We start from the raw sequence: 27,513 nt of genomic DNA on the forward strand, positions 1-27,513 counted from the left end.
AATAGGTTGGGGAAAAGGAGGGAAGAGAAGTAGATGTACGGACAGCTTATGGTTTTGCTACTATTATTTTCCTGCTTGACTGATTTTTATCTGGAGTAGCAAAGCTACTTTTGCTTCACAGATGAATCTGTATTACTCTGAGTCAGTAGGGAAAAAGAGTGTGAATTTCAAGTAAGTGTTATGCATGATGTAAGGAAGCAGCTTACAGGAAACTCAGTGTCATATTTAGTTGCAAAATGTCTCCATACCTCAAAAATAAACAAATACCTCCGGTTATGGGGTGAGCTTGAGTCATATTAGTCATTCTTAGCTGGTGCACTTTTTCAGTTGAGTATGCTTTTACCCTTATTTCAAAATCATAGGTAAAAAAAACAGACTTAAAACTGGGTTTTAAAAAGCTTTTTTCCTCAGAGAACATTCATTCTTACTGTAAACAGTTTGTCACTAACTGCAAAGGAAACTGCCAGTTAAGAACCCTCATTAGCTTGAAAAAAAATAATTCTTAAATGAAGTTTAAAGCCACATAAAAGAGTGAAGTGCACCACAGCTTGCATAGCTCTGTGAAACTAGGTGTAAATAGGAGAGAATGAGTCCTCCCCTTGATGAGCAAATGTCCTTGCTTCTGTACTGCTTCTCTATATCCTTAAAGCATGCAGAAAGTGAGACCTGTAAAGGAAAACCTGAAGGGAGCTTGGGTGTGGAGACAGCAAACCCTTAGTGACCCCTAAAATCTTGCTCCATGCCACAGAAATTATAAACCTTGTTATGACTTCCAGTGTCTGTCAGTAGCAAATTAATCTCAGGCTTATTCCCGAGCACAGAGAATATGATGATCATGAGTGTATAATCTACAAGGGATTATTTTGCTATCATAAGTTTAGCTTGGTTTACAGGATTTGGGTGGATGTCTGCTGTCAGCTAGGGATGACTTCTGCAACTCACCTGGAAGAGACCTTGGTGGTAACAGGCTGTGATTCTGTTTGATGTTTTGATGGATTGTCTCTATGATCAACCACTTTTCCAAAGAACCAAAGTTCTTTGCAATGCAGTTGTGGTGGTTCCCTCTCTGAACCTGTTATGGGCTCTAAATGGCATTGAGAAAAATCGCTGGCCCTGTGTTGTGGCCCAGTCTTGTGTCATCTTTCTTCTGTGTGGACAGTCTCTCCAGAAAAACCTTGTGTGCGTGAAGGAGGCTTCCTTCCAGTGAAACCCTGGAAAGAGAGAGGAACTCTCCAAGCCTTGTGTTCCCATGGCTTTCTAACACAATTTAATGGAATGGGCTTTCTGAGAATTTCCCCTGTTTGTGGTACAGTTAAGGTTGTCAGTGCAGCAGTGGTTTTAGGTGATGGGTTCTCAGGTCTGTTGCCTTTCTAGACTTAGGGTTGGGTCAGTTTGGAAATAAAAATGATCTCACAATTTAGGAAACAGCAGCTTGGCTGTTTGAACAATAAAGGTTAGAGCCTTTGGGAAACTGAACTGTCTTGTCTGAAATGCACAGTGCCAATTTCTGTGACTCTTCTCTATCATCTCAGTAGCATTTTCTGGAAAGAAATTTGTTTCTCTCAATGGGCTTCAATCCCTTTATTGCATTTTCAAATAGAGACCAAGGAGGTGCAAGAAAACAGTACATGTTCAGCTTGGAGACATAAGTGGTGATACTGAGGCAGGGCACAAAACAGGGAAGGTGGATAGAGGACTTCTGGAACAGTTTGGAGGGAGAGATGACTTTTTTCAAGATTAAACTGCACTTGATGCTGAGAGGAAAAAAACTACAAGAAAACATTAGTTATTCAGCAATAAGGAAATGCATAAGTGGAGGTCCATCCTTTGCACAAAGTGGGTTTACAACATTTTAATCTTCTCTAAGGTAAGTGAAAAGGGGAGAGCTGAGCAGACAACTCTTTTGGAGTCTGTCCCGATAAGCGTTACAGCCCAACAGTGTCAAACCATGAGAATGAACACTTCAGGAAATCAAAAGCATTCGGTAAGACCTTGAGGTTAGAGGACATTGTGTACTGCTCAAAAAAAAAAAAAAAAAGACTCAAATACCCATGTCTGTAAGTAAATGTCAGCCAAAACTGAAAGGATGTTAAATTTTCTAAAAATACCTAACAATATTGATGTGCTGTCTTCATAACAGTCTCTTTTTTCAAATACTTGTCAACTAATCTTGGGGCAGTTTGTCTGTTTGCAGTTTTGGTCTTTATTTAATCTTTGTGCTGTGAATGATGCTCTTACCATGTTTGTTAATGCAGTCTGTGTTTCATGGCACAGAGAAACCAGTCCCATTCCTTGCTAGAAAAATCAAGAAGCTCTACTGCATCCTATGAAGAAAAGTTTTCTGTAAAGTAATACTGAAGCATCCTTTACTGAAACAGAATCTGTTCTAATTCCTTTTGGTAACCATCTGCTTCTTGGCAGGTGGTAGGCTGGGCTACATAGTTATGCATTTTTTTAAAAAAAATACTTTTTTGTTTTTTTCTACTTGCTCCCACCTTTTGTGACGCTGTTTGCTTTAGGTCTTATTTCCTGCTCTTCAAACAGAGCTCACTGCTCCTTTTTTGTTGAAGTGCCTGCCTTCTCATTCTCGTTTTGCTGTTTTTTCCGGAAAGATAAAATCTTGCCTTTCAAAAACAGTGACGAGAAATTCCTGCTGTCACTAATGTTTTTGTCACCTTCAAGTTCTCGTATTTCATGTAGTTATAGTGATCATCAACCTCATAAATTTGTGACTGATAAGACACTCGTAGATGTTTGGGTGAAACTGCCCCAGATCTTTCTTCTTGCTGAATGTTAACTGATTGTTTGTTAAAGGATGACTTTATCTTGTCCCAGGATAAGTCCTTTGTTAGGACCCGTGTTTGTTGGGTCCTTTCAAAGCACAGTGTTGCAGATGTGTAAGGAAGGTCCACCTTTTCTTGGAAGTAGACCTGGATGCTTTCATGCAAGACTGAAGTCTATTCCTCTGTGCGTGACAGGCCAGAGAATTTGGTGTACACGTGATTTGAGTCAAAACTAGCCAAAAATCCTCGCTAACGTCTACACCATGTGAAGACTCTGCTTTATGCTGCTGTTCTGCAGCAGGTAATCCAGCCTTGTGGGCTCACTGTGGTCTGAGGAGGAAGGTGTCTTTGCCTTCTCTCCCTGCTGCCATCCACTCTTCCCCTTCCCCTGAGCTGGCTCTGATATTTTTTGGATTGTGCCACTTGAACTCAGTAATCTAGTAAAACATCCTGTCCAGCTGCCTTTTTTTTTTTTTCACTCTTGCCTTTTTCTTTTCTTTTTTTTTTCTCTGGGATCAGGAATTAAAATTCACAGAGCAGTCTCATGGGTGAGTGGATGCAGAGGAAGTGATGGCAGTCCGGGGCTGTAAAGTCATGGGGAAGGTTAGGGTGTCCTTCCACAGCCACAGTGAAACCACCTGAGAATTTAAAGGATACTCAGTCATTCCAGACTGCATTTCATCTAAAGAAACAAAGCTTTGTTTAAAAATGCACCTGTTTATTCTGTTGATCTAACCTGTGCAGCTTTGGGTCAAGAAAGATGACTTGACAATTTGCATACTAAAGTGATTAACAATATAAAACGCTGTAAATGCTTTTGTTTTTCTTGGCTGAGAAGGACTCCTGCCTCACTGTAAAGTTCGCAGTATTTCAGAGGTTCGCTGTGAATCTGTGTTTGGCCCAAATCAAGTTTCAGGAGCAATGCGCAGCAGAGATTGTTTTTTATCTTCCTTGGAGTTAAGCCTTTTGCACAGTTCACTCCTGAAGTGCTGCATCAGAAGCTGTGGGCTGAGTCTCTGGGTTTTGGGGACGTACTGTGTCCACACTTGAGCGGGTTTTGGAAGACCTATACTACAGTGCTTCAGTTGCAGGCTTGGCCTGCTTGCTGCCTTTCATTCCCTGTGGCTGGGAAGGCGAGGCTCCCATGGCAGTTTTATTTATTTAGGCTTTGTTTTCCCCTGAAAAGAGGGCTCCAGTGAACTGTATATTTTAAAATCCGGGCGACCTTTGTCTCAAGGGAAGCACAGTGTGCTAACAGCTGACTCCACCAAAGAACTCCAGCACTGGGACCTAGCTTAAGAAGCAAATGTTTGTCTTGAGCAGAAAAGCTCTTCAGGCAGCAGGGCTGTGCTTTTTAATTAAAATAGCTGTTAGCTTGGTCATATGCTCTTACACACTAGCAGAAAGGTTATTTTTCTGCAGAGCTTTAGGCAGGAATTTTCAACGCAGGGAGTTAAGGGTTCGATTCCTATTTAATTAGAGTAATATTTGCTCCCTACCTTGGTTTTCTTTGAAAATCCCAGCCTTAAACTCTGGGCAGACGTGACTTTGCTAAGAAGGGAGGATAAACATCAAAAGGCTAATGTTTAACATTTTTATGCAAGTTCATATGCTCTGGTATTTTGTTTTTTAAGACTTTCTTTGCCAAATACCGCTTCCCTCAGCTTCTGTGTCACAAAATATACTGTAGCAAGTCATGTTAGCTTAGTGTTTGAAAAATTACTGCCTTCCTGGAGTACTTAGACTCAAAATGTGGAGGAACTAATTCTGACAGTAGGTGGCTTGGATCATAAATGTTGGGCATGCCAGCCTCCTAAGTCACTGAATATACATCCTTGCTGTTCTCTTGAGGGTGTTGATTATTATGTGACAGCGCTGTTGGGGTTGTACTCCTTCCCGATCCCGGTTGCGTTATCCCAGATGACGTCCAAAGACCTTTGTATTAACTCAGAGAGGCTTGATCACACTCCTATGAGAAGTGCAGTCATCTTCCCCAGTGGTGTAGCAGTGATCAGCTTTCTGGTGCTTTTCCAGGCTTTATTAAAAAGCATAGTGGCCTCTTTGGTACTGCCTGAGATCCGTCTGTGCCAAACTTGACAAGTTGGCTGGTGTCACTGCAGTAGTATCTCCAAGAGACAGCTCGGAAAGAGGCCAAGAGGGATTATGATTCTTTTTCTTCCTTCATGTTTGAACTGTCAGATACAAAGGGAGCAGGGGGCACGTGGAAGCCTCTGGAGGTGGCAGCTCTGAGTTTGAGTGTACAAATGGTTTGAAGTATCGGGCACAAACAGACTTTATCCTGGATGTTGTTTGTTTCTCTTGTGGCACTTGGTTCCAGTGTTGTGCAGAGCAGATGGATTTCAGGGGCATTAGAAGTTACACCCTTAGCCGGTATGGATTCTGGAACACCTACCACAACCTCCTGTTTGTTTTGTGCTGCTTTTCATTTCCCAACTGCAAGCCTTGGGTAGGAGGTAGCTGTAATAAAACACCTGAGGTGTTAACAGCTGAACTGATCTGATGACAGAATGACAGCATCCAATTTAGACCACACTGCTGCTTCTTCCCTTGTGTCTTTAGTGGCTTTCCGGGTTGGAAAATACTCTTTGCGATCAAATGTGCCAAAGAAGCTCTTGTGGAGATGTGTTTTTCATGTGTTTGGCACTAAAACAAAATAGGCCAGACCCCTCTGGTGAGGCTGGGTTGGTGGATGTGTGCTGTGAGACCAGACTAATAGGTAACAGTTGTTTTATCTGCAGCTGACTTGTTCCTGGCAGTTTCTGTCCCTTCCCTTGTACTTAGAGTGAGATGATTTGTCTTTGGGTAATTAGTAAAGATGTGTTGCTGAGATAGCTTGAGAATAGGAAGCTTTCATTGTAAGTTTTGGCTCCAACTGTAAATTTTTTTTTTTTGCCTTGCAGATCTTTTCACTTGTTAGGTATTTCCCTGATTCACTGGGTTTTCCAGAAGAGGTAAACAGAAGGACAAAGCCAAGAGTAGCTTGGTAATGTGTTTTTCCTGTTGTTTACTTCTCTGTCCTGCTGCTGTCCCCAGTCATTTCACCTACTACCACCATATTAAATCAGTCTGTTATTAGCACATCAGTAATAATTTTTAATGAATTGTGTTCTGATAATTTGTATTATTGCCTCTGAAGAGCTCAGTCAGGGCTGCCCTCACTACCCAGTAGTCTGTGGGGAGTAATTTAGGGCAGTATTTAATGGATCAGGCCGTGCATAAGTCTCTTAAAGCCCAGAGTTTTGTATTTGAGGGTTGTAAAATCCCTTGTAAAAGCCCATTAGTTCCACTACATGCTTCCCAGTGTGGTTATGAAATTAAACTCTTTTCTCCACCATATTAGTCTAAAATAAACACAGATGTTTGCTCTCTACAGTTGTAGATTCATCTTCAATTGTTCGAATTCTATATTAAGCTCTTAAATTTATGATATCTTGGATGGTATTTGACATTGCCCAAGATATAATTAGATCTATTAAAAACAAAACCGAAAACCCAACACCTGAGGTTGGGGAACGGCTGCTGCTGCTTTGCTGCTCTGGGAGAAAGATGCTGTGAGATCCTGGGGAAGGAGCATGTTTTTGAGAGTGTGATGCTTCTTACTCCTTCAGAAAAGAAAGGAAAAAATAGTTGGCTTCAGTCCTTTTTTCCAGGGGAACTGCTGTAATACTTAAGAAGGGAAGACCTTTATTAAACACAACACGCAACTGGGGGCACTTGTGGCAGATGTAAACAGTGTAGTCCATGGAATTCTTTGTGTCCCTGAAGCCATCCTTGGAACTGAAGACATCAGTTGTATTCATTAGATTGCCTGCAGTGAGCTGTGGACATGGCTTTGTGGGAGTGTCTGGAGTTTGGGTGTGATCTGGATATCACATTTGAGATCCCTTTCAGGTGTTACCTGTTTATTGCTCTGGACATTTCGGCCTATATAAAAGTGTTCCCTCCTTCAGAGAAGTTTGAAGTTCTCTGCTTTGAGATACCTTGTGTCAATAAAGCACATTAAATTAATGATCAGGTATTTTCTTTTGTATACTTTGTCACGTGCTGTATCTTCCCAGCAATAACTCTTGTATTACACTTTTTACCAGCTGCCTTTCTCCCTTTGTGGGTAGCAACTGCTTTGTAAGTCTCTTAGAAAAGTCTTCTCTCCATCAGTCTGTCAGACTATGAACTCTACATCTTTTCAGTGTCTTTACTGAGAGGTGGTGGCTTCAGTACTGCAAAGTGTGTTCCAGACTGAAGCAGTGCCATTGCTGTTGCACAACAAGTGTTTGCATTAGTTATTCTTCCTTGTAGTCAAATGTCTGCTCAGCGATGTTTATTTTGTTGATTAAACCTGTGATTGAGCAGAGATCCTCACTGAATTGTTCCAGGGAAGCTGATGTTTCCTCAAGGAGTGCCTAACCTAAACCTTCCTCAGCAAGTCTGTTTGCCTTTGTATTTTAGTTGGTGTTTGTGCATCAAACCTTGTCTGCTGTTGCACTGCCCAGCAGCCTCTCTTGGTTGAATCTGTCTGAAATCCCCCGGCTTCCTCTTGGGAAACATAAATGTTGTTTTGCAAAAGATACCACTGCCTACTGTTCATCTTCTTCCAGGCCTTTAATTAGATGCTCCCGTGCCTGTAAGCATTAAATTTAACTGTGTTATTTCAGTGAATATAGATAATTCTGTGGGTTAAAGATTAAACTGAGTGCTTTTACAGATACACAATTCAAAAACATGAGAGCTAAAGTATTTTTCATGAACACCGTTTTACCAGAAGGCCTCATGACTCCATGTGATTTTTTCCTTTTCCTTTTGCTGAGGAGACTCACACAACAGCATGAGGGGACTGAGCTTTGACCTGACAGATCAATACACATTGGGTTGCGCTGTCAATGCACGTGGTTTTTCTTGTGTTAAAAGAAAACACAAGTTGTCTGCCCCTCCTGGGCAGAGGAATGTCCATCCCTAGCCAGCTGCGTGGTCTGCCAGCTGGCATCCTGAATATACACACGTGTGGTTAGAGAGGAGAAGAAGCTGCCTGGTCCTCTGCAGTGTGGCACTGGTGACCTTCTGCCACTATTAGATTTGGTCCTTCATACAAATACTGTTCCTTATCTCTTAGCCCGTTCTTGAGTCTTGATAAGATGCTTCACCTTCTCACTTAGTAGTCCTTTGAAACTTGGAGAAAAAATACAAACAGTTCTAATGAGCCATGCTTTCTTTAGCTACACTGATTGTATTCAAAACTCATACAGAAATCTTTGGAATACTTTGTGAATTAAATTACTCTTTCAGAGGGTTTCTGCCTAGATCTGGTTTATGGTTCTCAGGTAGCCCTTTCAGAGAGCTAGTGAGCTCTTTCCTGTATACTGGAGTGCTAGTCTGAGATAAGTGGCAAACTTCTAGTGAGCTGCTGAGGGGATGGGGACACAAACCTTCTTGAAACTTGATGCTCCTCTTGCAGTGAGTCTCTTAAGATCCTAATGACCAATTTGTGATTCTCACTCAATTATTTTACCTGTAAGATATTCTGCCTTCCAGTTCAGTTTGAGTCTACTGCTGTGGCAGTTGTGATTTTGAGAGAAATGGGTCATTGCTGTCTCCTCCCAGCTCAGTTTTCAACAAACTGATTTTTTTTTCAAGGCACAGGAAGGTATTTTGACCCTTTGTCCTACTAAATCTCTTTAGTTATTAAACTGCATTAGATCTGCTCTCAGGAGCTTTAGCCTCTGGTACTCCAGCTGTGCATCAACAGACACTCCTGCTGGAGAGCTGTTAAGAGGCCAAGAAAACTTTTTCCTTTGCAGAAAGTCTGTTCTGCCAAAGATGAAGGCCTCTGATTGAACTGACTGAAGGTCCTGCATTCACCTGCAGCTTCAATGCAGTTGGAATTGGGGTTTATGTAAACCCTCTGTGGTTTGCTAGGATCAACTTTTGAACATTGCTGGTGCTGCTTCTCAGAGTGACTGTTTGGGTTTCTTGTTTGCTCAAGTTTAATGCTCCTCTCTTTCAGTGTAGGATTGTATTCATTTTGTGTGCTGCCTTAGCTGTATAAATAAGGCTTTATTATTTTTTTTTTTTTAACATAAAGACCTGTAAGAGATGGGGCTGGCTGTTTCTCATCAGTGATATCTGGTACAACTGCTTGAGGGGCCTTGAACCACTGCATCCTGGGTCTGCCTAAAGAGAACCTCCTGGAGTTCCTGTTCAGTTCCTGAGGGTCTGAAAATGGGAGTAATCAAAGCAGCAAACGTCTGACTTACTCCATATGGCACTTTTTTTTTTTTTTTCCAGGGGAAATATGCAGGAAGTAACTTAGTTTCATAGTGGGCAAAAAGTGCTAAGAGTTGATGGCTGTTCCCTTTTTCTACTTCTAGTTTTCAATTTTGAAATACCACACTGACTAGCTGTTTACTTTGAACAAGGTCACTTAGAACCTGAGTCGGCATTTTACTGATTTCCCAGGCTCTGCAAATATCAAGGTCAGGTTAGGTTTTTATTAGCTTCTTGGAGTAATTTGTTTCCTTTCTTGTTGTCTTTTATGTGTTTGTTTCTACACATCCATTAAAATACGGTACAGTTAGTGTATTGCACTTGCCTTTACTAGTTTACCCTGTATTTACTATGTTTTGTTTAGAAATGTAACGGAAAGTAGCAAGAGCACAAGAAAAGAAATACCTACAGACATTTGCAGCCAGATGAATTAACTTCAGCTGAAGTGGTTGTGGGGTTATGAAAATGTGTATTACACTGTACAGTTCATACAATTCATAATGGACTTTGCACTTCAAAGTTGAATTTCAGTTGTGTGAATGAAAGACTTGATTCTGCCTAAAACTCTTTACCAGCTACGTGGCTACAAATAAATATACTTAATTTTGTTACAATTAAGTCAAAGCAGCATCCCATAAGTAAACTGTCCCAGGGATCTTTTGTCCATTTGATTTTAAAACTAGCTAACCTGGCAGAGAGAAGTGTTGTGCAGAGTATTCATTGAGAAGTTTTAGAATTAAATCCTGGTTTATGTCCAGCACTGAAAGAGGCTTCTGCCTCTGCCATAAAAAAAAAATCATTCTGGAATCCCAGATGTTGTTGAAGACATAGGTCACTAACAACAGAAGTGTCAAATCTTTTCTTTGCAGCACCTGCCCAAAGTATTAATCTATTTCTCTCATTTGAAGTGTCTGCTGTGGGCAAATCTGCCCTTTTGGGAGCATGAAAGTCTGTGACCATTCCAAAAACCTGTGTTGAAAAATTACAATATTGACCATTAATCCTATGCTGTTAACACCTAAATATTCAAGAATACCACGTAAGCAACCATAACTTATCTGAAAACCCAAACCTCACCAAACCACCCAACCTAAAAAACCCTTTTGTTTTCTCCTTTGAGGGCTGTGGGCTACAGAACACGTCCAAACCACTCAAGCCCCACTTCAGCAATTAAAGTTCAAGCATTTTCAGCCAATTCACCAGCTCCAGTTAAGAAATGCAACCATCTTGAGCTTTAGCCTGGGATTTGTAGTATTTCAAAAACATAATTCCAAAATCTTTCAAAAGACTCTTGCCCTTACATTGCCTGATGGTGGTGAGCCTGAGTATTGTACATTTATTAATGTGGTTAGATTGATATGCTTTACTTGCCTTATGTTGCTTTTATTTCATGTGTTTTTGTCCAGAAACTGAGTCTTTATTTCAATTATAACTTCAATGAAGAATAAGATCTCTTCTTTAAAATACTCAGTAGTAAAATACAGCAGTTAATAGCTCATTTATGCCTCTTAATATATTGAATTGAATTTCCTCTCTTTTTAAAACAAACTGCATTAAGCTGGAGCTCTGTTTGATTCAGATTCATGATTAAACACAAATATGATTGTGATCTGGTAGCTGCAAAAGGAGCATTAGAAACACAGAGAAGCTAAGGGAGGATCAGAATCAAGGAGCTCAGATGTGGTTTGTTTTTTAAATACGATTGAATTGCTTGAAGAAGTTTAAGCTCTGCTTTTTAATTCTCTTGTGGAAACATTGATAGACCTTTTAGAAGTTCCTTTTAGTTTGGGGCTGAGTAGCCTAGGACATGGGGTTATTGCAAGGACATCAGTGATGTCACTTGGTACTGTCCTTTCTAGAAGTGGAGAAATAAAGTACTTTTACCAGTATTTTCTAAGTACTGGTAAAAAAAACACTAAAAAAGGTCCTAAGTTGATACAATAGTAACACTTGGAATGGAAATGGATAGTCAAAATGGGATGGTAAGTCAAAAACGAAGCCTGATAGTGTGTATGAGGGAGTAGTTTGTCCATCTTGCTTTAACCAAACCCGTAAAGCCAAAACTCACATACCCACACTCAATTGCCCTCCCCAAAAGTCCATAAAAGGTTATATTTCAGGACTTCTATTCAGCCAGTCACAAGACAAGTGATTTTTTTTTTTTTTGAGATGCATTACAGTCTGGAGTGGTGTGGCAACTTCAGCACTGAGACCCTCTTCACGCTCTAGTGACAGCAGTTTGAATTGGCTGCAGCTAAGAGGAGGACGCAAAGGCTGCAAGGGTGCTGACGGCTGTGCTAAGGATGAGTGTTTGTCAGAGAGTGTGTCCTTTGATCTGGGTTGGGCCCCCTCCAAGAAAAGAAGGAAAATCACTTTTATAATAAGCAAATAACGTCTTGATTATTTTTATTTTTTTTTTTAAGAGGAAGTCAGCTGTGTTGAGCTGCGAGATACGCGCGACTGCGAGGAACCGGCCCCAGCCAACTGGCTCTTTTCAGTCTGGCCACTGATAAGCCAACACTGAAAGGCCATAAACAAACCACTTCTAGTATGACAAATGCACGGTTTGTTTTTTCATAATGCAGGGAGGTGTTTTACAGATATGATACCCAGTGTTAGATTTCGCCCCCCCCCGTTTTACTAAGCAAACTAGGATTTGAAGATTAATTCTGAAAACTCTATAGCAATTATTATTACTGTTAAAATTTTATTACGGATTTAAAAGTGATAGAATTCTTGATTTGAAGTAATCCTACTGGTGAAAGGAACAGAGGCACAGAACACAGTCAGTTGTGCAACTCATTTTTTTAATGATAATTGTATTTCTTTGTCACTGAGCGAAAAAAAGATCCAGGTCTCACAGGATCAAAGCTAAAGATTTATTTAAGTACTTTGAAAACAAATCATGATATGAGTATAGTAGATGGAGATGGTTAAGACTGAACATTTTTAGATTCCTGCCAACAATAAATGTTTCTGTTCTGTGCATTGGAAGAGGGTGTGTCTTGTGTCTTGTGTCTTGCCTCATTATTTCTGGGCCATTAATAAACAAGGTGACTTAAGCAACATCTAATAATTATTTCTGAATTGATAAACCTGAATAGACTGGAGCCCCAGCAGGGGAGACCTGTGACATGCTCTTGAATTTCTTATTCTTGGAATACAGGGGGAATTCCAGGCAATTGTAAGTGTGCAGCTGATAGAGCAGCTGGAGAAGAGAAATGGGAGGATCTTGGTGGTAGCAGCACATTTACTAAAGAGACTTGGCCCAAATAATGGAAAGCTGCTGCAAACTGGTGAGGGAGGCGATGGTGTCAGCTGGAGGAGGGGGAAGGTCATCAAACAAATCAAATCTTACTCTCTGATAAAGGACCTTCTTCTGGGGCTGTGTGCATTGTATGAGTGTTTTAGGAAGTAAAAGCAAGTTATCAAGAAGCGTGGTAAAAAAACCCAACAAGCTTTCAGTGCTAGGGAATTCCTAATGTAATTGAAAGGGGAGAAATAGTTTATCAAGCAGGAGATTGTTGACTGTGACCATAGTCTGTGGTTGCACATGTGCACCCATATGCCAGCCTGGGAAGAAATGAGCTGATGCCGAGCCATGAGGTTTTATCTATTCAAGGAACTCAAAATAAGAATGAATGATTTGAAACTTCACCGAAACAATTTTGGCTTCAAAGTAAACCATGCGATTGTAATCAGGAAGCTGAATAACTGTTAAAACAAAAAATATTGATGCAAGTGGTAGGTTCTCCAGATTTTGATGTCAAAGCAAGATGGATTTCAGCAACTAAATACTTTATGCAGAGCTTTCTATATATGTGTCTGTAAAATTCAGTGTCCCCTGAAAACTATTTTGTACTTAGTGGTCCATTGGTCCTTTTCCTTAAATCTCCCTGAGAGTGTACACTTGTTTTCTTCTCTCTAATATCTCCAGTCATAAAAATATTTTTAGAGTCATTATTTTGTTTCTGAATAAAAAGAAAGCAAAAAAACCTCTCAACAACCAAGAAACCCCCAAGTATTTGTGGTTGTCTGCATACTACGTGGGGGAAGAAAAATGAGTATTTTAGGTAGGCGAGTGTCAAAAATTTTATTTTTCCTCAAGTAATCTTCATTGAATAATTATATAGGAAAAAGTTAAGTTCTCCTGACGAGAGTTTCTTTGCTGCTGGTCTGTTGACATTGCTTTGACAAGATTTTCTTGGGAGGCCATCTTCTCTCTTAGTCCCTCTGGCTGCACTGCTGGCAGACCTTCATTCTTTCTGTTTCTCACCTCTTTGCAGATGTATCTTCATACAGTGCAGGCTTCCTGCTGGCTCCCAAACTGTGCCTTTTTGAAGTTATTTGCAGTTCAGCTCCTACTTTAGGGTCACTTAGGGATGCTAGTTGTCTTTGCCTAATTTGACGACAGTGTTATTGGAAGTTCTCGTGCTCAAAAATCCTGGAGTTAAGAAGTGAGACTCAAGCTCGACTGCAGCGATTCCCTCGGTAACGTTGTCCGTGCAGGAATCTCCTTGAATCTGAGTGTCTCAACTTACATTAAACTTGTCTGTTTCCGTGCATCAGGCCAGTTCTGCACTGAGGACGTGGATGAATGCCAGCTCCAGCCCAATGCCTGTCAGAATGGAGGCACCTGTACCAACCACAACGGGGGCTATGCCTGTGTCTGTGTCAACGGCTGGAGCGGGGACGACTGCAGCAAGAACATCGATGACTGCTTCACTGCCTCCTGCGCCAACGGCTCCACCTGCATTGACCGGGTGGCTTCTTTCTCCTGCATTTGTCCAGAGGGAAAGGCAGGTAAGCACGGAAGACTTGCATAAATCTGGTACTTAACAGAAGGTACTGAAGTTTATGCGTTTGTTTGAAGCGGTGTGTTTATTTTACACACTTTGTGACCAAACCAGGAAGAACGAAAGGAAACTTTCCATGCTGTCCATGAGCAAAGACCTGTTAAACCCCTGTAGCTTGGGACAAAGTAGTATAGGCTGGAAGACAAAGTTATTATGGTTTAGATTGCAAGGAAAACAGATCTTTTTCTAGCCTTTAGCAGAACCTGTGTTTACCTGAGAAGTTGTGCATGAGGGTGACTTGCTCTGTGTCACTTATGGTAACTGTATGAGTCTAGAAGGCAAACTTAGGTATTTTGGTGTGAGTGTGTGAGGATGTAGGCGTCTTCACTGATGTGGTGGAAAATTTGCTGGCTTAGGTTACGTAAAAATATGTTTCCTAACTACTACATGGAAATACAAGTGATCAGCATATCTGAATTAAGAAAGCGAGCTTCATGTGCACCTTTGTTTTCAGCTGTCAGAAAAATTATCATGCTGGTTACAGAGAAGAGTTAAAGTGCTGCAAGGGAGACATTTTGGTAATGGTCAGACATTTTACTGCTCCAGAAGTGCTGGAGACACCTTTAAAGTCACAGAATCTGTATTTAAATATAATGTTTTATAAGTGTGTGGTGAAGTCCCCATGGTAGTCTATAGGCTGAAGCCTGTAAGATATTGCCTAAGCCTCTATCTGTGAGAGTCTCTATGTGAAATATCAGGACAGGGAATATGACTATGTGACGTACAGTGTGACCGGTGTATCTCACTTCATTAATAAACTCTTGGATACTTCTCCAGGTCTCCTGTGCCACTTGGATGATGCCTGTGTTAGCAATCCGTGCCAGAAAGGTGCCCTGTGTGACACCAATCCTGTGAATGGAAACTACATCTGCACCTGTCCTCAAGGCCATAAGGGAGCAGACTGCACTGAGGATGTGGATGAATGTGCAATGGGTGAGTTTGCTCTGTGTGAGAACACGCACAGGGAGTTGAGTCGTTTACTTTATGAACTAACAGAGGAGCAAGAATAGACATTTTCTCATAGCTTCTCAACACAAATGTGACTCCTTTCTTGCTCTCTACCTTTCATTTCAGTGTCTTTAGATGAGTTTTAAATCTTGTGTGAGACTTAGAGCAGGAGGCTGAGTCAAAATAGTTGTCCATATCTGAACTGTTAGCCTCTGGAATATGAAAAGCAATGAGGTGCTTAACCATTCTTCATTGTGCAAGAGGGCTTTAGCATTGTGAGAGGAGTGCGTGCAAACAGGTGTGATAATTAAACTGCAGGATACAATGAAAGCACCACAGTTCATGTGGGAGCTGTTCTAGCTACAGCCTCGACAGAAATATGTCAAGGCTGTTTGACAGCCAGAACATGGCTGGATCTTTTGAGTGCCTTCCAAGACTGGTGACCACGAGGGCTTTTAAAGCTGTAGTTCTCTGATAGCATGCTGTTGTGTGGTTTTGAGGATTGACTGGACTCTTACAGACTTACTTACAGTTTTGTGAGTGCTTGTTCATGCTTCCAGAGTGTGATGTGTGAAGGTAATACCTAAGCAGCACTCATGCAAGTGCTGGAAAGAATCACTTCTTTGAATTTTGTTCCTTGGTCTGCCTTGGACAAGAGTGCAGGTTCTTTTTGAAAACATGCAGTGGACACGTTTGCTGGTTTTGTGGCCGTAGTGGTATCTTTTCTGCCTTGGGAGTAAATGCAAAAGATGACCTAGAGATAAGGCCTTGAAAGCATCATTAATTCTCTAAACCCTGCTAGTTGATGCTCCTGTCTTGAGAACTGTCGTTAGTAATATGGACTAGAGTTGCTCTTTTGGTCCATTGGTAGTGACAACAATCCTTCTGACAGGAAAGTAACTGGTACATGTTTTTGTGAGTCACAGTGGCCTTTCCCCAGGAGGATGAACAGTCTTTCCCCTGTATTACTTGATAGAAAGGAATGACCACTGGAAAAGACCATGACTAATAAAGAATGCTGTGGCTTTCCCACTATGAGGAGAGGTTTTGACACACACATTTATGTATCCTTCTTGCAGCAAACAGCAATCCATGTGAACATGCTGGAAAATGCGTCAACACAGAAGGCTCTTTCCACTGTGAGTGTTTGAAGGGGTACACAGGACCTCGCTGTGAAATGGACATCAATGAATGCCACTCAAATCCGTGCCAAAACGATGCCACCTGCCTGGATAAAATCGGAGGATTCACATGTCTCTGTATGCCAGGTGAGGGGAGTTTCTGACCAAGATGGGGCCCCCAACAAAGGAAGAAAGCAGAAGGCAGAGCACAGCGAGGGTTGCCAGCTCTGCTCTGCTGAGGTGGAACACAAAGCTGCAAAGGGGTGAGGCTAAAATGAAACAGTGAGAGAGAGCCTGCTGTGGCAGCACCAGCCAGGAGGACTTGGCATTTGTGTGTGGGAGGGAGAAAGCAATTAGAGGACTGAGAAAGAAACCAATCTCTACATCAGCAAAGGAAGTTAGCTTTCTGAGCTGGAGTATGTGAGAACATATTTGTTACTGTACCTGCTTAAGTGCAGGTGCAGAAACTTACCTTTGTGAAAGCAAAGCAGGTGCAAACTTGAAAGGAGTGACTGTGCTTTAAGGTATGCATGTGATGATCTAGGATAATAGTGTTCGGGTTATTTGCTTAAAATACCCCAAATGATGTAAGCTCCTGGTGACCTGAGGAAATAACTGCAAAGAAAGTTACTTGATTCAAATCGTGCTTGTAAAATTGGTATGGCCAGCATACCAGTGACCAATGTAGTCTGCTATTTTGCTCTCTGATAGAAAGTGGTTAAAAAAAGAAAAAGAATGCAAGTTGACAGTTGCACATTCTTATAAAATACAGTGAAAGAATTGTGACCCCTGCAGGTGATCAGCTGATACCATGGCAACTACAATGAGTTTTTATTAATATATAATCTGTTTTGAAGGGTGGAACTCTAGTCATAAGTATTTCACCTTTCTTAAAGTTTTTCTTGTACCCTGCCATTAGCTAAAAATCCTTGAGCTAAAATAATCTGCTGTGTTTGTTTTTTTACCTTTTACCTTATATTGGTATAAGGTAATATATTATTGATATATAGAGAGATATATATTATTGATATCTTTCAAAGTATTAAAACATAACACCTTCTCCTCAAGTGGAAGAAAACATTAGATGTGAATTCACCACAAACTTCTGTTGCCATTGATTAAGTGAACATCTTCTGCAACAGTGAAAAATACACTTCAACATCCCTTTGTAACCTCTGGTGCAATGATTTAATCTCTGATATATGTTCTTACCTCATAGGTTCTGTCCAAACTGCAAACTTTCAGTGAAATTAAGGTTAGACTTTCAGCACTAGTAAAAGAGGCACTTTCAAGGGCACTTTCTAGGACTTTCACTCACCTCTTCTGTCACCTCTTCCAATTTTTTCAATTTTTTTAACAGGTTTTAAAGGTGTTCACTGTGAAGAAGATATTGATGAGTGTCTAAGTAATCCCTGTGTGAACAATGGAGAGTGTCTTGATAAAGTCAACCGCTTCCAGTGTGTCTGTCCTCCTGGTAAGTTCTTACTTCTGGAAGCTTTTCCTGCTTCACCCTACCAAGAACTGCACAGATGTTTTAAGTGATATGTTTCTTGTGAGGTTCTGTTGTCTTAGGGCACCAGCATCTGTTTGAATGAGTGAGTTGCAATGGCTAGTAAATAAGAATAGTGATGTATTGTTTGCAATAATATTGTGCCTGTAATTGGGTTAAGTGTTGAGAAATATACAGTTGGTCGCTCATCTAAAAGAGTAGTTGGCAACATGAACTTCTGTTGTTGTGGAAACCGTAGTGAGATTCTCAACACATTTTAAGGATCAGACCCTCTGCATGCTTTTTGTCTGCTGAGATTTTTAGGCAGAAGCCAGTTTTGCATCGCTATGGTTTATACCACTTGCACGAGGAGGGAATGGATTGGGCTCCTCTAGAAAAGGAAAAATTATGAGCTGAGGGATCCATGTTAGCTGTAGGGTGAACATCACTTGTTTTCTTGATGGCTTACAAAAAGTTTTAAGTTCAGAATATATATGGCAAAAGCCTATTCTGTATCCCTTCTTATTGGCTAATGGTGTTCTGGGTCCTCCTTTGGTTCTTTCCTCCAAGAAGCATTCCTGAAGGTTTTAATTTTTTTCTTGAAGTGCCTAAGGGTCTGCATCATCTGACATAACCTGTTGATACTTTGTTAACTAATTCAAGAAGTGTGTTGAAAGTCCCAGTGCTATATCATACCGCATTCCATACAGCTGTGGTAATTCTGGTTAGTGATGTATGCACTGTTGTTTTATTTTTAGCTGCTTGCTTTGATTACTTGAAGGTTTTTTATTGGTGGGCTCTCAGTTTTACAGGCAGGGCATACTGTCCAGTGGTGGACATCACTTGTGCTCCATCTGCTTTATTTCTGTTTGACTTGGCTGTCTCAGTTTGCAAGATGGGGCTCCTTTGACCTGGGGACAGAAACTACAGTTTGGCTGGTGGTTTGGATGAGGAACCAATCCACCAGGGCGTGGTGTGTGTGCTTAATGATGCAATTGAATTTAGATTTGCTGAGCTTATGTTTGAGTGGTTTTAAGGATTAGCTAACAAATAATTCCTGACGGTGCAGTTGTCTAGATGAACTACTTCAAATGACTTCCTGGATTTTCATCTTCTTTTCTGCCTTTCAGGATTCAGTGGTGCCGTGTGTCAGATTGATATAGATGATTGCTCCAGCACGCCGTGTCTCAATGGAGCCAAATGTATCGACCATCCCAATGGCTACGAGTGCCAGTGTGCCACAGGTTAGTCTTGTGTTCAGAGCCCCTGGACTGGAGATCGCACGCAACCTAAATACATAAAGGGGTGGCCCAAGTGTCAGCACTTTTTCCTTCTTTCTCTGAAATACTGGTTGGTTGTTGTGAAGCCTTGTCTACTCCTTTGCACAGAGAAAAGTATTTAAGTGCAGGAAGCTTTTTACTTGTGATAGTTAAGTTCTCAATCAATGAGAGTTCTGGCCTCCCTCTTTCAGGCTCATCTTTTGCTTCCCAGAAGATGACAACTTCTTCTGTATTTACTGTGGAATCCACATAAAGAAAAGCAGTGCTGTGAAGCCTTTTATTTGTTGTTTACCTTTCTTTCTTCCGAGTCAGATTATATAGTATACAGTTGAAGAACAAGAGATGGACAGAGCAGTGCTACTGTGTATTCTGACTTCTCTTACATCAGGTTATTTTATGTCAAAGGAGTAAGATTGAAACGCAGTAGCAGTTGTGACCACTGGAAGAAATACCACACAGTAGCTGCCTACCAGAGTGTAGCTAAAATGATTTGTTAAGTATCACACAGAAGTTTTGATAGAGCTGTGGATGGAACTCAGGTGGGGTTTTTTGAATGCCTTTACAGCCTGGTTAATTACATATTTAGCAGCGTCAGGTTTAATGATAGGATTTTCTTATCTTTAGGCCTCCAGGGGTGATGTAGATATATTTTTATCTTAATTTTTACATCTGGTCAAATGAGAGGGTTCAGAGCTGTTATACTCTAGTTCTCAGTAAGGAACTATTTTTGGTTGCCTTTAATGGTGCCTGATACACTGCTTGTGCTTCAAATACCTTGGCTTTAGCTCTTCCATTAGGGAAGAAGCTGAACAATTCATGGAGCTACCTTTGTCCCAGAAATGTGCTGTTAGGTTGGCTGGATTTATGTGCAATTTTTCTTATTTTGAATCATTCCAATAATCAAACTGTTAAGGTGAATTTGACTTCATTAATCTATTCTGCCCTGTACAGCACGTAGCAGAGATTAGCCTAAAAATAGCCTGTCTTTTCACACACACACTCTCCACCATTCCCAAATGCCAGAAGAAGCATTGAATTTGTTGAAAGAAGGAGAATGCAATAGTTCAGGAAAGGAATAATTATTGTGGTCAGAATTTTTCCTTTTGATTACTGCATGTGACAGACTAAGCTGACACTTGCAAACAGAAGGAAAAGCTCAAATCTTCACCAAACTTGGAAACTATCTTAAAAATTCTTTCTCAAGCTGTTGTGTGGTCTGCTTGCTTATCAGAGTGCAGAGCTTATCAGGCCTAAGAGGGTTTTGGGTCGTGTAATGGTGGACAATGTGGAGAGATGTGCCTTGAAAAGCAGGTTCTGAATTTGGCAGTAGAACTGCTTAAACCACCTCAGTACCGAAATTCTAGGTTTTCCAGATGAGGAGGGAAGACAACTGCTTCCATGAAGGCAAATGAGGTATGGAGTATTTTCAAGGAACAGGCTGAAAGCAGCCAAATGTATGTTACTGAAGCAGCACCACTTAGTGAAATCCTTGGTTAAATCTTTGACTGAAAATGGAAGAGGGAGTCTGTACTAGGTCTTTTTTCCATCCTATATGAGGGATTCTTATGTTCTATATTCAAGTGGTTTTTCCTAGTCTAAGTAAGGTATGCTCAATTAAGAGATCCAGAAATATATCTGATCTATAAGTGGTTCAGTTGAGCTACAATAGGAGGCAAGGTAATAATTTTTGAACAAATGTATGCTAAGTATTATATTTAATATTGACAGCCTTCTATAAGACTGAAATGCGGAATTCATCATTGGGGCAGGTCAGTTACTGGAAAATAATGTTTGAGTATGTTCTTGCTCTATTAATCTCATAATATGAGTGATATGTGTTCCCTGAATGGTAATCGCCAGCTGCCGACGTGATTGAAAACTGCAAAATGTTTGGCCAAATGCTGTACAGATAGCTCTATTTACTGCTTGCTTTTTGTCTTTTCTTTCCCTTCTGGCATTATTCCACTTCTCCTTCCCAGTGGTAGATCATGGCTTTTCTTTTCTTGAATTGTTTTAGGTCTTTCCTCTTTTATTTGTCTCTGCCCTCTTTTTTTTTTCCCCCCTGCCACCGTTTGTCCCCTTATCGGTTTGTTTTTCTTCCTTCCCTAACATCTTTTTATATCCATCTCTCTAACTAGCCTCCCTTCCCTCTCCCCACCTACTTCCACACCCATTCATCCATGCATACGTTCGCAGAACTTGGAAATGTTAGCCGTCACCTGGTATGTTTGACCACAGAAATAACCTCAAACCTGTATGAAAAATGGGGAGCCTGTTATCCACTTATAATACTCAGGTGAGAATCACTCTTCAGCTGTTGAAATTCCCTGCAGCTTGGTTTGTATCAGTCTCCAATCAGTGTCTTGAAATTTGAAGTTCTACCTTCCAAATCTTCAGCTGCTGGAAGAGATAGCGTGAGCTGTTGGTCCAAAACCTCAGCTCTGAAAACCATTTATTTTAAATTGTCCCTGTTTCATATAGCTCTGCTCCATTATGGAAGACAGGGCTCTTGAGAGAGTTGTTTGCTGCTCTTACCTTCCTGAGCTGTTGTTTTAGCCCTGTTTGTGAATAGATTCTGTCCTTCTTTGTTGCTCAGGATGTTTCCCAGCTGAAGCAGAATGAAACAGGCCAAATTGCTGCTTGTTTCATTGCTCCTAACTGAGGAGGTTGCATGCAGACCTTAATAAATTTTCAGTTGGTGCTTGATTGCAGTTACTGAACTAAAGGTTTTCCAATGAGATGGAAAAGAAAATTTTTAATAAGCAGAACTGCAGAAGCGTTGACATGAGCCAAGGGAGTTCCCTTTGGAAGGCTTCAGCAGCATTTTCATTCTAACAAGGTCAACCTCCCTCTGTCCCCCTGTTATTGTGTAGAGGAAATAATGACAGGAGCCTGCCTTCAGATAGTTTATACTGATCTAGTAAATACTCAGGTTTACATGTTTCCTCTGATGGCTACTATTCCAAATAAACTGAAGGTGACCTCTTCCAGTGCCAGGGTTCTCCATGCATGGTGTTGTTCTGTAATGCTGTGAACAGTGGAGAGTGTTGTTTTCCAGGGCTGGAAATGCAGTTGAGGTGCCCAGTCACCCTTTGTGCTCTCTGCCACTTTGCTGATTCTTGATATGATTCTTTCTGTATCTGCATTATATTCACTGCAGCATCATACCAGTTAACTTCTGACTTACTCCCGTTCGTCGTTTTTCCTTAGGTTTTACTGGCCTTCTGTGTGAGGAGAATATCAACAACTGTGATCCCGATCCTTGCCACCATGGGGAATGCCAAGACGGAATTGATTCATACACATGTGTGTGCAATCCTGGCTACATGGGTGCCATATGCAGTGAGCAGATAGATGAGTGCCACAGCAATCCTTGCCTCCACCAAGGGCGCTGCATCGATCTGGTGAATGGCTACCAGTGCAACTGCTTGCTGGGCACTTCAGGTACATAAATGCACGAATGTGAGGGGTGGATTCTAGCAGAAATCAAGCATTTAATCATTTCTTATATGTGCTCCGGTGTGTGCTAAATTTGCAGACAGAGATAAGCTTATGGTATGAGAGTGTCATTTTCATGTTACTTTTCCTTGCTGAATTTTGGCGTGTTTGTGTGGGTTGCCTGACCCTCACTGGCACTGCAACTGGCCTTGAGGAATTTACTTCCTCTTTACTCCAAAAATTCAAGCGTGCAATAAAAACAGACACAGTGTTCAAAATGGTTTGTTCCTTTGTTTAAACATTTAGCACAAATTCAGGGTCATAGTCAGTCAGTATCCAGTGACTCAGGTGACGCTCCTTGGTGTTGCAGCGCTTCTGCATCATCACCTGTTTAAGTTGCCCCAGTGCATGTGTAACTTCAAGCAGTTGGGATTCTTAATTTGGCTTTTTCTGGGAAATAGTTTCATTACCTTCTTTGTAAGATTTGGCCTCCTTATTCCTCGAACTTTTTTTCCCCTAGGAGTAAACTGTGAAAATAACTTTGATGACTGTGCAAGTAACCCATGCATCCATGGGGACTGTATTGATGGCATTAATCGCTACAACTGTGCCTGCAAACCTGGATTTACAGGTAAATTCAGCTACCCAATAGCTTTGAATTGTTTTGAAGATGGTTATCCGAGTACCCAGGGAAGCTGTTCTTTGCATACTGACTGCAAGGTTTTCAGTTAGTATCTCGATAAGTCCTTCTAATCTTTGAATCTCAGTGTCTTACATTACAGCAAGTTCTACCAAGCAGAAAAACGGCCTAATCTGTGCTGTGAAATGCCATTCTTGTTAGGTAATTACGTCCAATTCATGGTTCTTGGTTTTATAACAAATAAACCCATGTGACTTTGGTTTATTATTTACAGCATCTTTCCAGAGACAGAGGGATTGTGGACAATATAGAGAGGTATTTGATTAGACACTACCTTGGGCTTTGACCATGAACTGTATTTCTCTTTCTGTGAAATCAAAGCATTAACTCAGTGTTCTATTGAGCTGCTCTCCACTCTGAAGTCTCCAGATGAATAACCTGATTTTTTTCAGTACTTTGCTTTCATTGCGTGATCTGTTCCGTTTCCTTTTTAAAGTATAAAATTTATCTGATGCGGTAAAAGCAGGGTTGAGAAAAGAAGCAGTTAGGCATTTTTGGATCCCTGCTTAAAACTGTAAGTCTACATCAGGACTATTTCTGACAACTAAAGCACATCTCAGCACTTTGGGTTTTGAGCCATGTAGGGTAATATGCTTATGAAGTAATTGTTGTAAGGCGGTTGGTACTGTTTATAACAGTTTTCTCATCACGTTTGTTACTGTTTATTACTGAATGATTCTAATTAGAGTAGGTCTGAAATGCATTAGAAATAGCACTAAAACGTTTCATGTGTCTTGTGCTTTTCCCTTGGCGTCTTTCTAAACTTCTGATGCTCCTTCCTTCCTTCCTTTGGCTTTGGCATGGTGGTACTCTTTAGTCCCCAGAACAGGAAGGACTCTTGCCTTTCGCTCTTCTTTGTTGATGGCATACTATATTTGTTATCCCGCTGGACTTCTTACTGTTATGCTGTTAAAAGGATTCAGTAAAATGATGAATTGGCATATTCCAGTGTTTAAAGAGCTGGCTCGTGTGGGGTCTCGTTACTTTGTCCTTTCCTTACGTTAAAAATGCTTTCAACTTACCGCAGCGTTCACTTTGTTTAGCTTTCCAGCTTCACAAGACCTTTTGGTCACTACTTCAAGGATCTTGCAGTCGTAATCAGAGGCAGGCAAAACAGGAAATGGTTTTTTTCAGAGCCCCTTTTGCTCAATAAACCACAAAAAGTGTATTTATTGCAGACAGTTTGGCAGTATTGGTTGTTCAAAGGGTAGTTACTTCAAAGCAGAAGAGCAGAGCTATGACAAGTGGAGCTCAAGAGGTTTGTTGCAAGCATGATGCAGTTGAGTGATTTTTTGCTTTCGTAATCAATATTAACCAATGATTTTTAGTGGAATTCTGTTGAGGTTCTTGAATGGTTTGTAAATACTTGTAGAGTGTAAGTGCTGTTTTCCAGGCACAGAAAAGTGCTGCATCTTTCAGAAATGCTTCTCTTGGCTTGAGTGAAAGCACGGAGGCATGCAAGCTCTGTCCTGCTGCATTGGCTTCACTGAGCTGTGTTCTTGCAGATATGCAAAGCAAATACTTAGTAAGTATTGGTGTTTTTTTTTTCCTAGGCCCACGTTGTAACGTGGACATCGATGAGTGCACATCCAGCCCTTGTCATAACGGTGGAACGTGTATAAATGAAGTGAATGGCTTTCGGTGTGTGTGTCCTGAAGGTTACCACCACCCCCACTGCCAGTCACAGGCAGATGGATGTCTGAGCAACCCCTGTGTGCATGGCAACTGCACACATATTGCTACTGGGTAAGTACTCATTAAACTTATCTGCCGCCTTCTGTATTGATTATTTCTTGCTTTGCCCAGAGTTTCGTCTTGACTTGAGGTTTCTGATTTTTCTTAGATTAGAATCTGTATTTGTCTGCTGCCCATGACATAATCACAGTAAGGTGTAGACCTTCAGTCACCAGCTGCAGTCTGGTGTTTCAACATGGGTTCTTCTGTCCTGTCTTGTATTCTTTGCTGGTTGTAGTGCAGGGTGGACTGCCACCATCTAAAGGGTGGGTTTCATGATTCAAATGAGTGGAGTGAATGCAACTGAAATAAAGAAATGGTTCAAATTAAATATCTGGGAAGCAGCAGCTATCCTATCAAACCCTAAAACACTGATCATGGAGGCTCTCTTTGTTGGCTAGTGCTGTTCTTGCTACCCAAATACTTTATTAAGGAACAAGCTGACAACTTTTGCATTGGGAGATAGAGCAATATTTGACTCAGGACAGTTTGTCCAAGGCTGAGATTTTGTCAGCTTCACTCTTTACTCAGCTTTGCTCAGCTTTACTTCTGTTGCATGCCTGGAAGAAGAAAGAAGAGCTCTCTCTGGCTATTTTGATAGCAGTAGTTGCTTCTGAATCTTCCCATCCAGGAAGACCAAATGTTGATTTCAGGAGACCTAAATCAGGCGTCTTTTTGGTAATGCTAAGTCTGGGAGCACAGGATCTGAGGAGACAACAGTTTTGGGGAGGTTTTGTTTGTGAAGGTTCTCAACTATACATGGAGTAGCTGTGTGTCCCAAATATGTGTTGTGTCCCGGGAAGTGTTGTCAGCACTTGGGCAAGGAAGTGATTTACCACGGTGGGTAGGTCTGTAGGGGAAGATTCAGCACTTTCCTGGGAGCTGGCAGGAAAGCTGCCTTTATTGCTAATTCAGCCTCTGTGTAAGTTTGGGAAACAAATGTTTTGGTTCATCTTGTCTGTCATCTGTCACATTTATGCTCATGTACACCTCACACTGTGTGCCAGATAAAAGAAGTCATGTTTGCAGGACAGGGAGAGAGGACAGTGTGTGTTGTATGGCCTGAGTCCAGGGTGATTCACCAAGTCCTTGGTTCTACGTCACATGGGTGGAGAGTGCTCTACTTCAGATTTTGAAACGTGATGGAGAAGATTGCTCCTGCTCCCAGCCAGCTGTTGTATTAAATCAGTCTAGTTATCTTTGGAACCTATTGTTCCCCTCCACTTTTTGTTTTAATCTTTTTTGTTTTCTGTCTTTGTTTGAATATGTTGAGATGGTCTTATCAAAGCAGAAACATATTGCTGGTTGACTGAGCACTTTGTGAAAACTGTAATGGAGGGAAGTGTGGTTTTAAGGGAGGGTTTATTTTCTGTATTTTCAAAACTGTACAGCTGGAGTAAGCAATCCAAATGTAACTTAGGGGTCTTCTGCTTTTCTCTCCAAAACTAATCTGCTGGAGAAACTGATAGAGTTATTTCAGAATACTCTAAAATTACTGCTGTTTTGCCTTTCAAGGTACAAGTGTGTCTGCGACCCAGGCTGGATAGGAGATTACTGTTCCACAGAAGGGAATGAATGTAAATCAAACCCATGCCAGAACGGAGGAACTTGTGAAGATCTGTTGAATGGATATAGATGTAGCTGCAGGAAAGGATTCAAAGGTGAAAATTCAGAGAAAACTTTGTTATCTTTTTCCTTGTCACTTCATTGCACCCTTAATGTAATTGCTTTTTATTAAACTTCATGGAAATAGGAATCAAGATGGGAAATGCCGTGGCTGTATGAAGTTAAGTTAGTCAGTTCATATAGACATGATACAGTAGTAAAATACTTGGTAAGATCATATTTAAGCCTTGTTTGGACTCATTAAGAAGTGTTCTGTTGGAAGCTTAGCTTAATTTTCTTTGCAAATTATGAAAATTATATAAATTCACTGAGAATTGGAGGGGCATTAAACTCAAAGTTACCATGTCTGCTGTCTGCACTGAGCCCATGAGGAGTGCTCTGCTCTCCTTTTCCTTCTGCTGAGATTTTTCAAATGTGGCAATGCTGGCAAAATGTCCACTGCTGTGTGGGATAAACGTGTAAGTTACAATCTCTTTGTTCATTCTTCCAAGAAGCGCCAAGCTCTTAGCAGCATACTCTTCTGTTTTTTCCCCTTCTGCTCTCCAGGTGTGAACTGCCAGGTGGTGGTTTCTCCTTGTTCCCCTGATCCTTGTGAGAACTCAGGAATTTGCCAAGAATCTCCTGACTCTGAAGGCTACACCTGCCAGTGTGCCCCTGGCTGGGAAGGTAACGTGGATGGGGAACATGCTGTACTTGGAGTTGCTGAGCAGTGTTGGCGTTGAGCCTCGTGATCGTTGCCTTATGTCTTACTTCTGGGCTCTCCGTGTTTCAGGGGAGAGATGTACGGTGGATATTGATGAATGTCTCTCCAAGCCCTGCAAAAATCATGCTCTGTGCCATAATATTCAAGGCAGTTACCTGTGTGAATGTCGGCCTGGCTTCACTGGAGGAGACTGTGACAGTAATGTCGATGACTGCCTTTCAAGTGAGTATCAGCAGTTTGCTTTGTGTTGTCCAGTTTTTCCTGGAAGTAATTTTGCTGTCATTTTAAAAACTGCTGTTTGGCAGATACTGAGAGGTCTTTTATAATCTCTTGCCAAAAGGAAAAAAACCCCAAACCTCAGCTTTGTAAGACTTGCATGTTTGAGGCAGTCAAAATCCATCACATTCAGCTGCTAGAAATGGACTACAGTGATACAACTGATAGCAGTTGTTGTTCCCAGATTCTTAACTTGAAAAGGTCCTTAGAGTTTTACATACTTTAATGAGAAGCACTGTTAAATGAAGAATTATATTTGCCTGAAATTTTAATACATCAA

The 27,513-nt window shown here is 41.1% G+C and overlaps 1 protein-coding gene across 1 annotated transcript in view; it reads left to right on the forward strand.

Annotated features, from left to right (window-relative positions):
- NOTCH2 (notch 2) overlaps positions 1-27,513 on the forward strand; it is an 85,237-nt gene that overhangs the window by 27,695 nt on the left and 30,029 nt on the right. Inside the window, exons 6-16 of the mRNA XM_017815861.1 lie at positions 13,632-13,865; positions 14,696-14,851; positions 15,946-16,134; positions 17,348-17,461; positions 18,607-18,720; positions 21,967-22,200; positions 22,715-22,825; positions 24,448-24,640; positions 26,144-26,289; positions 26,801-26,920; positions 27,027-27,179. Coding sequence (XP_017671350.1) covers positions 13,632-13,865; positions 14,696-14,851; positions 15,946-16,134; positions 17,348-17,461; positions 18,607-18,720; positions 21,967-22,200; positions 22,715-22,825; positions 24,448-24,640; positions 26,144-26,289; positions 26,801-26,920; positions 27,027-27,179 — 1,764 coding nt within the window. The remainder of the gene's footprint in view (positions 1-13,631; positions 13,866-14,695; positions 14,852-15,945; positions 16,135-17,347; positions 17,462-18,606; positions 18,721-21,966; positions 22,201-22,714; positions 22,826-24,447; positions 24,641-26,143; positions 26,290-26,800; positions 26,921-27,026; positions 27,180-27,513) is intronic.

The sequence above is a fragment of the Lepidothrix coronata genome, unplaced genomic scaffold, assembly GCF_001604755.1.
Source record: "Lepidothrix coronata isolate B3197 unplaced genomic scaffold, Lepidothrix_coronata-1.0 Scaffold52, whole genome shotgun sequence".
Classification (NCBI taxonomy): domain Eukaryota; kingdom Metazoa; phylum Chordata; class Aves; order Passeriformes; family Pipridae; genus Lepidothrix; species Lepidothrix coronata.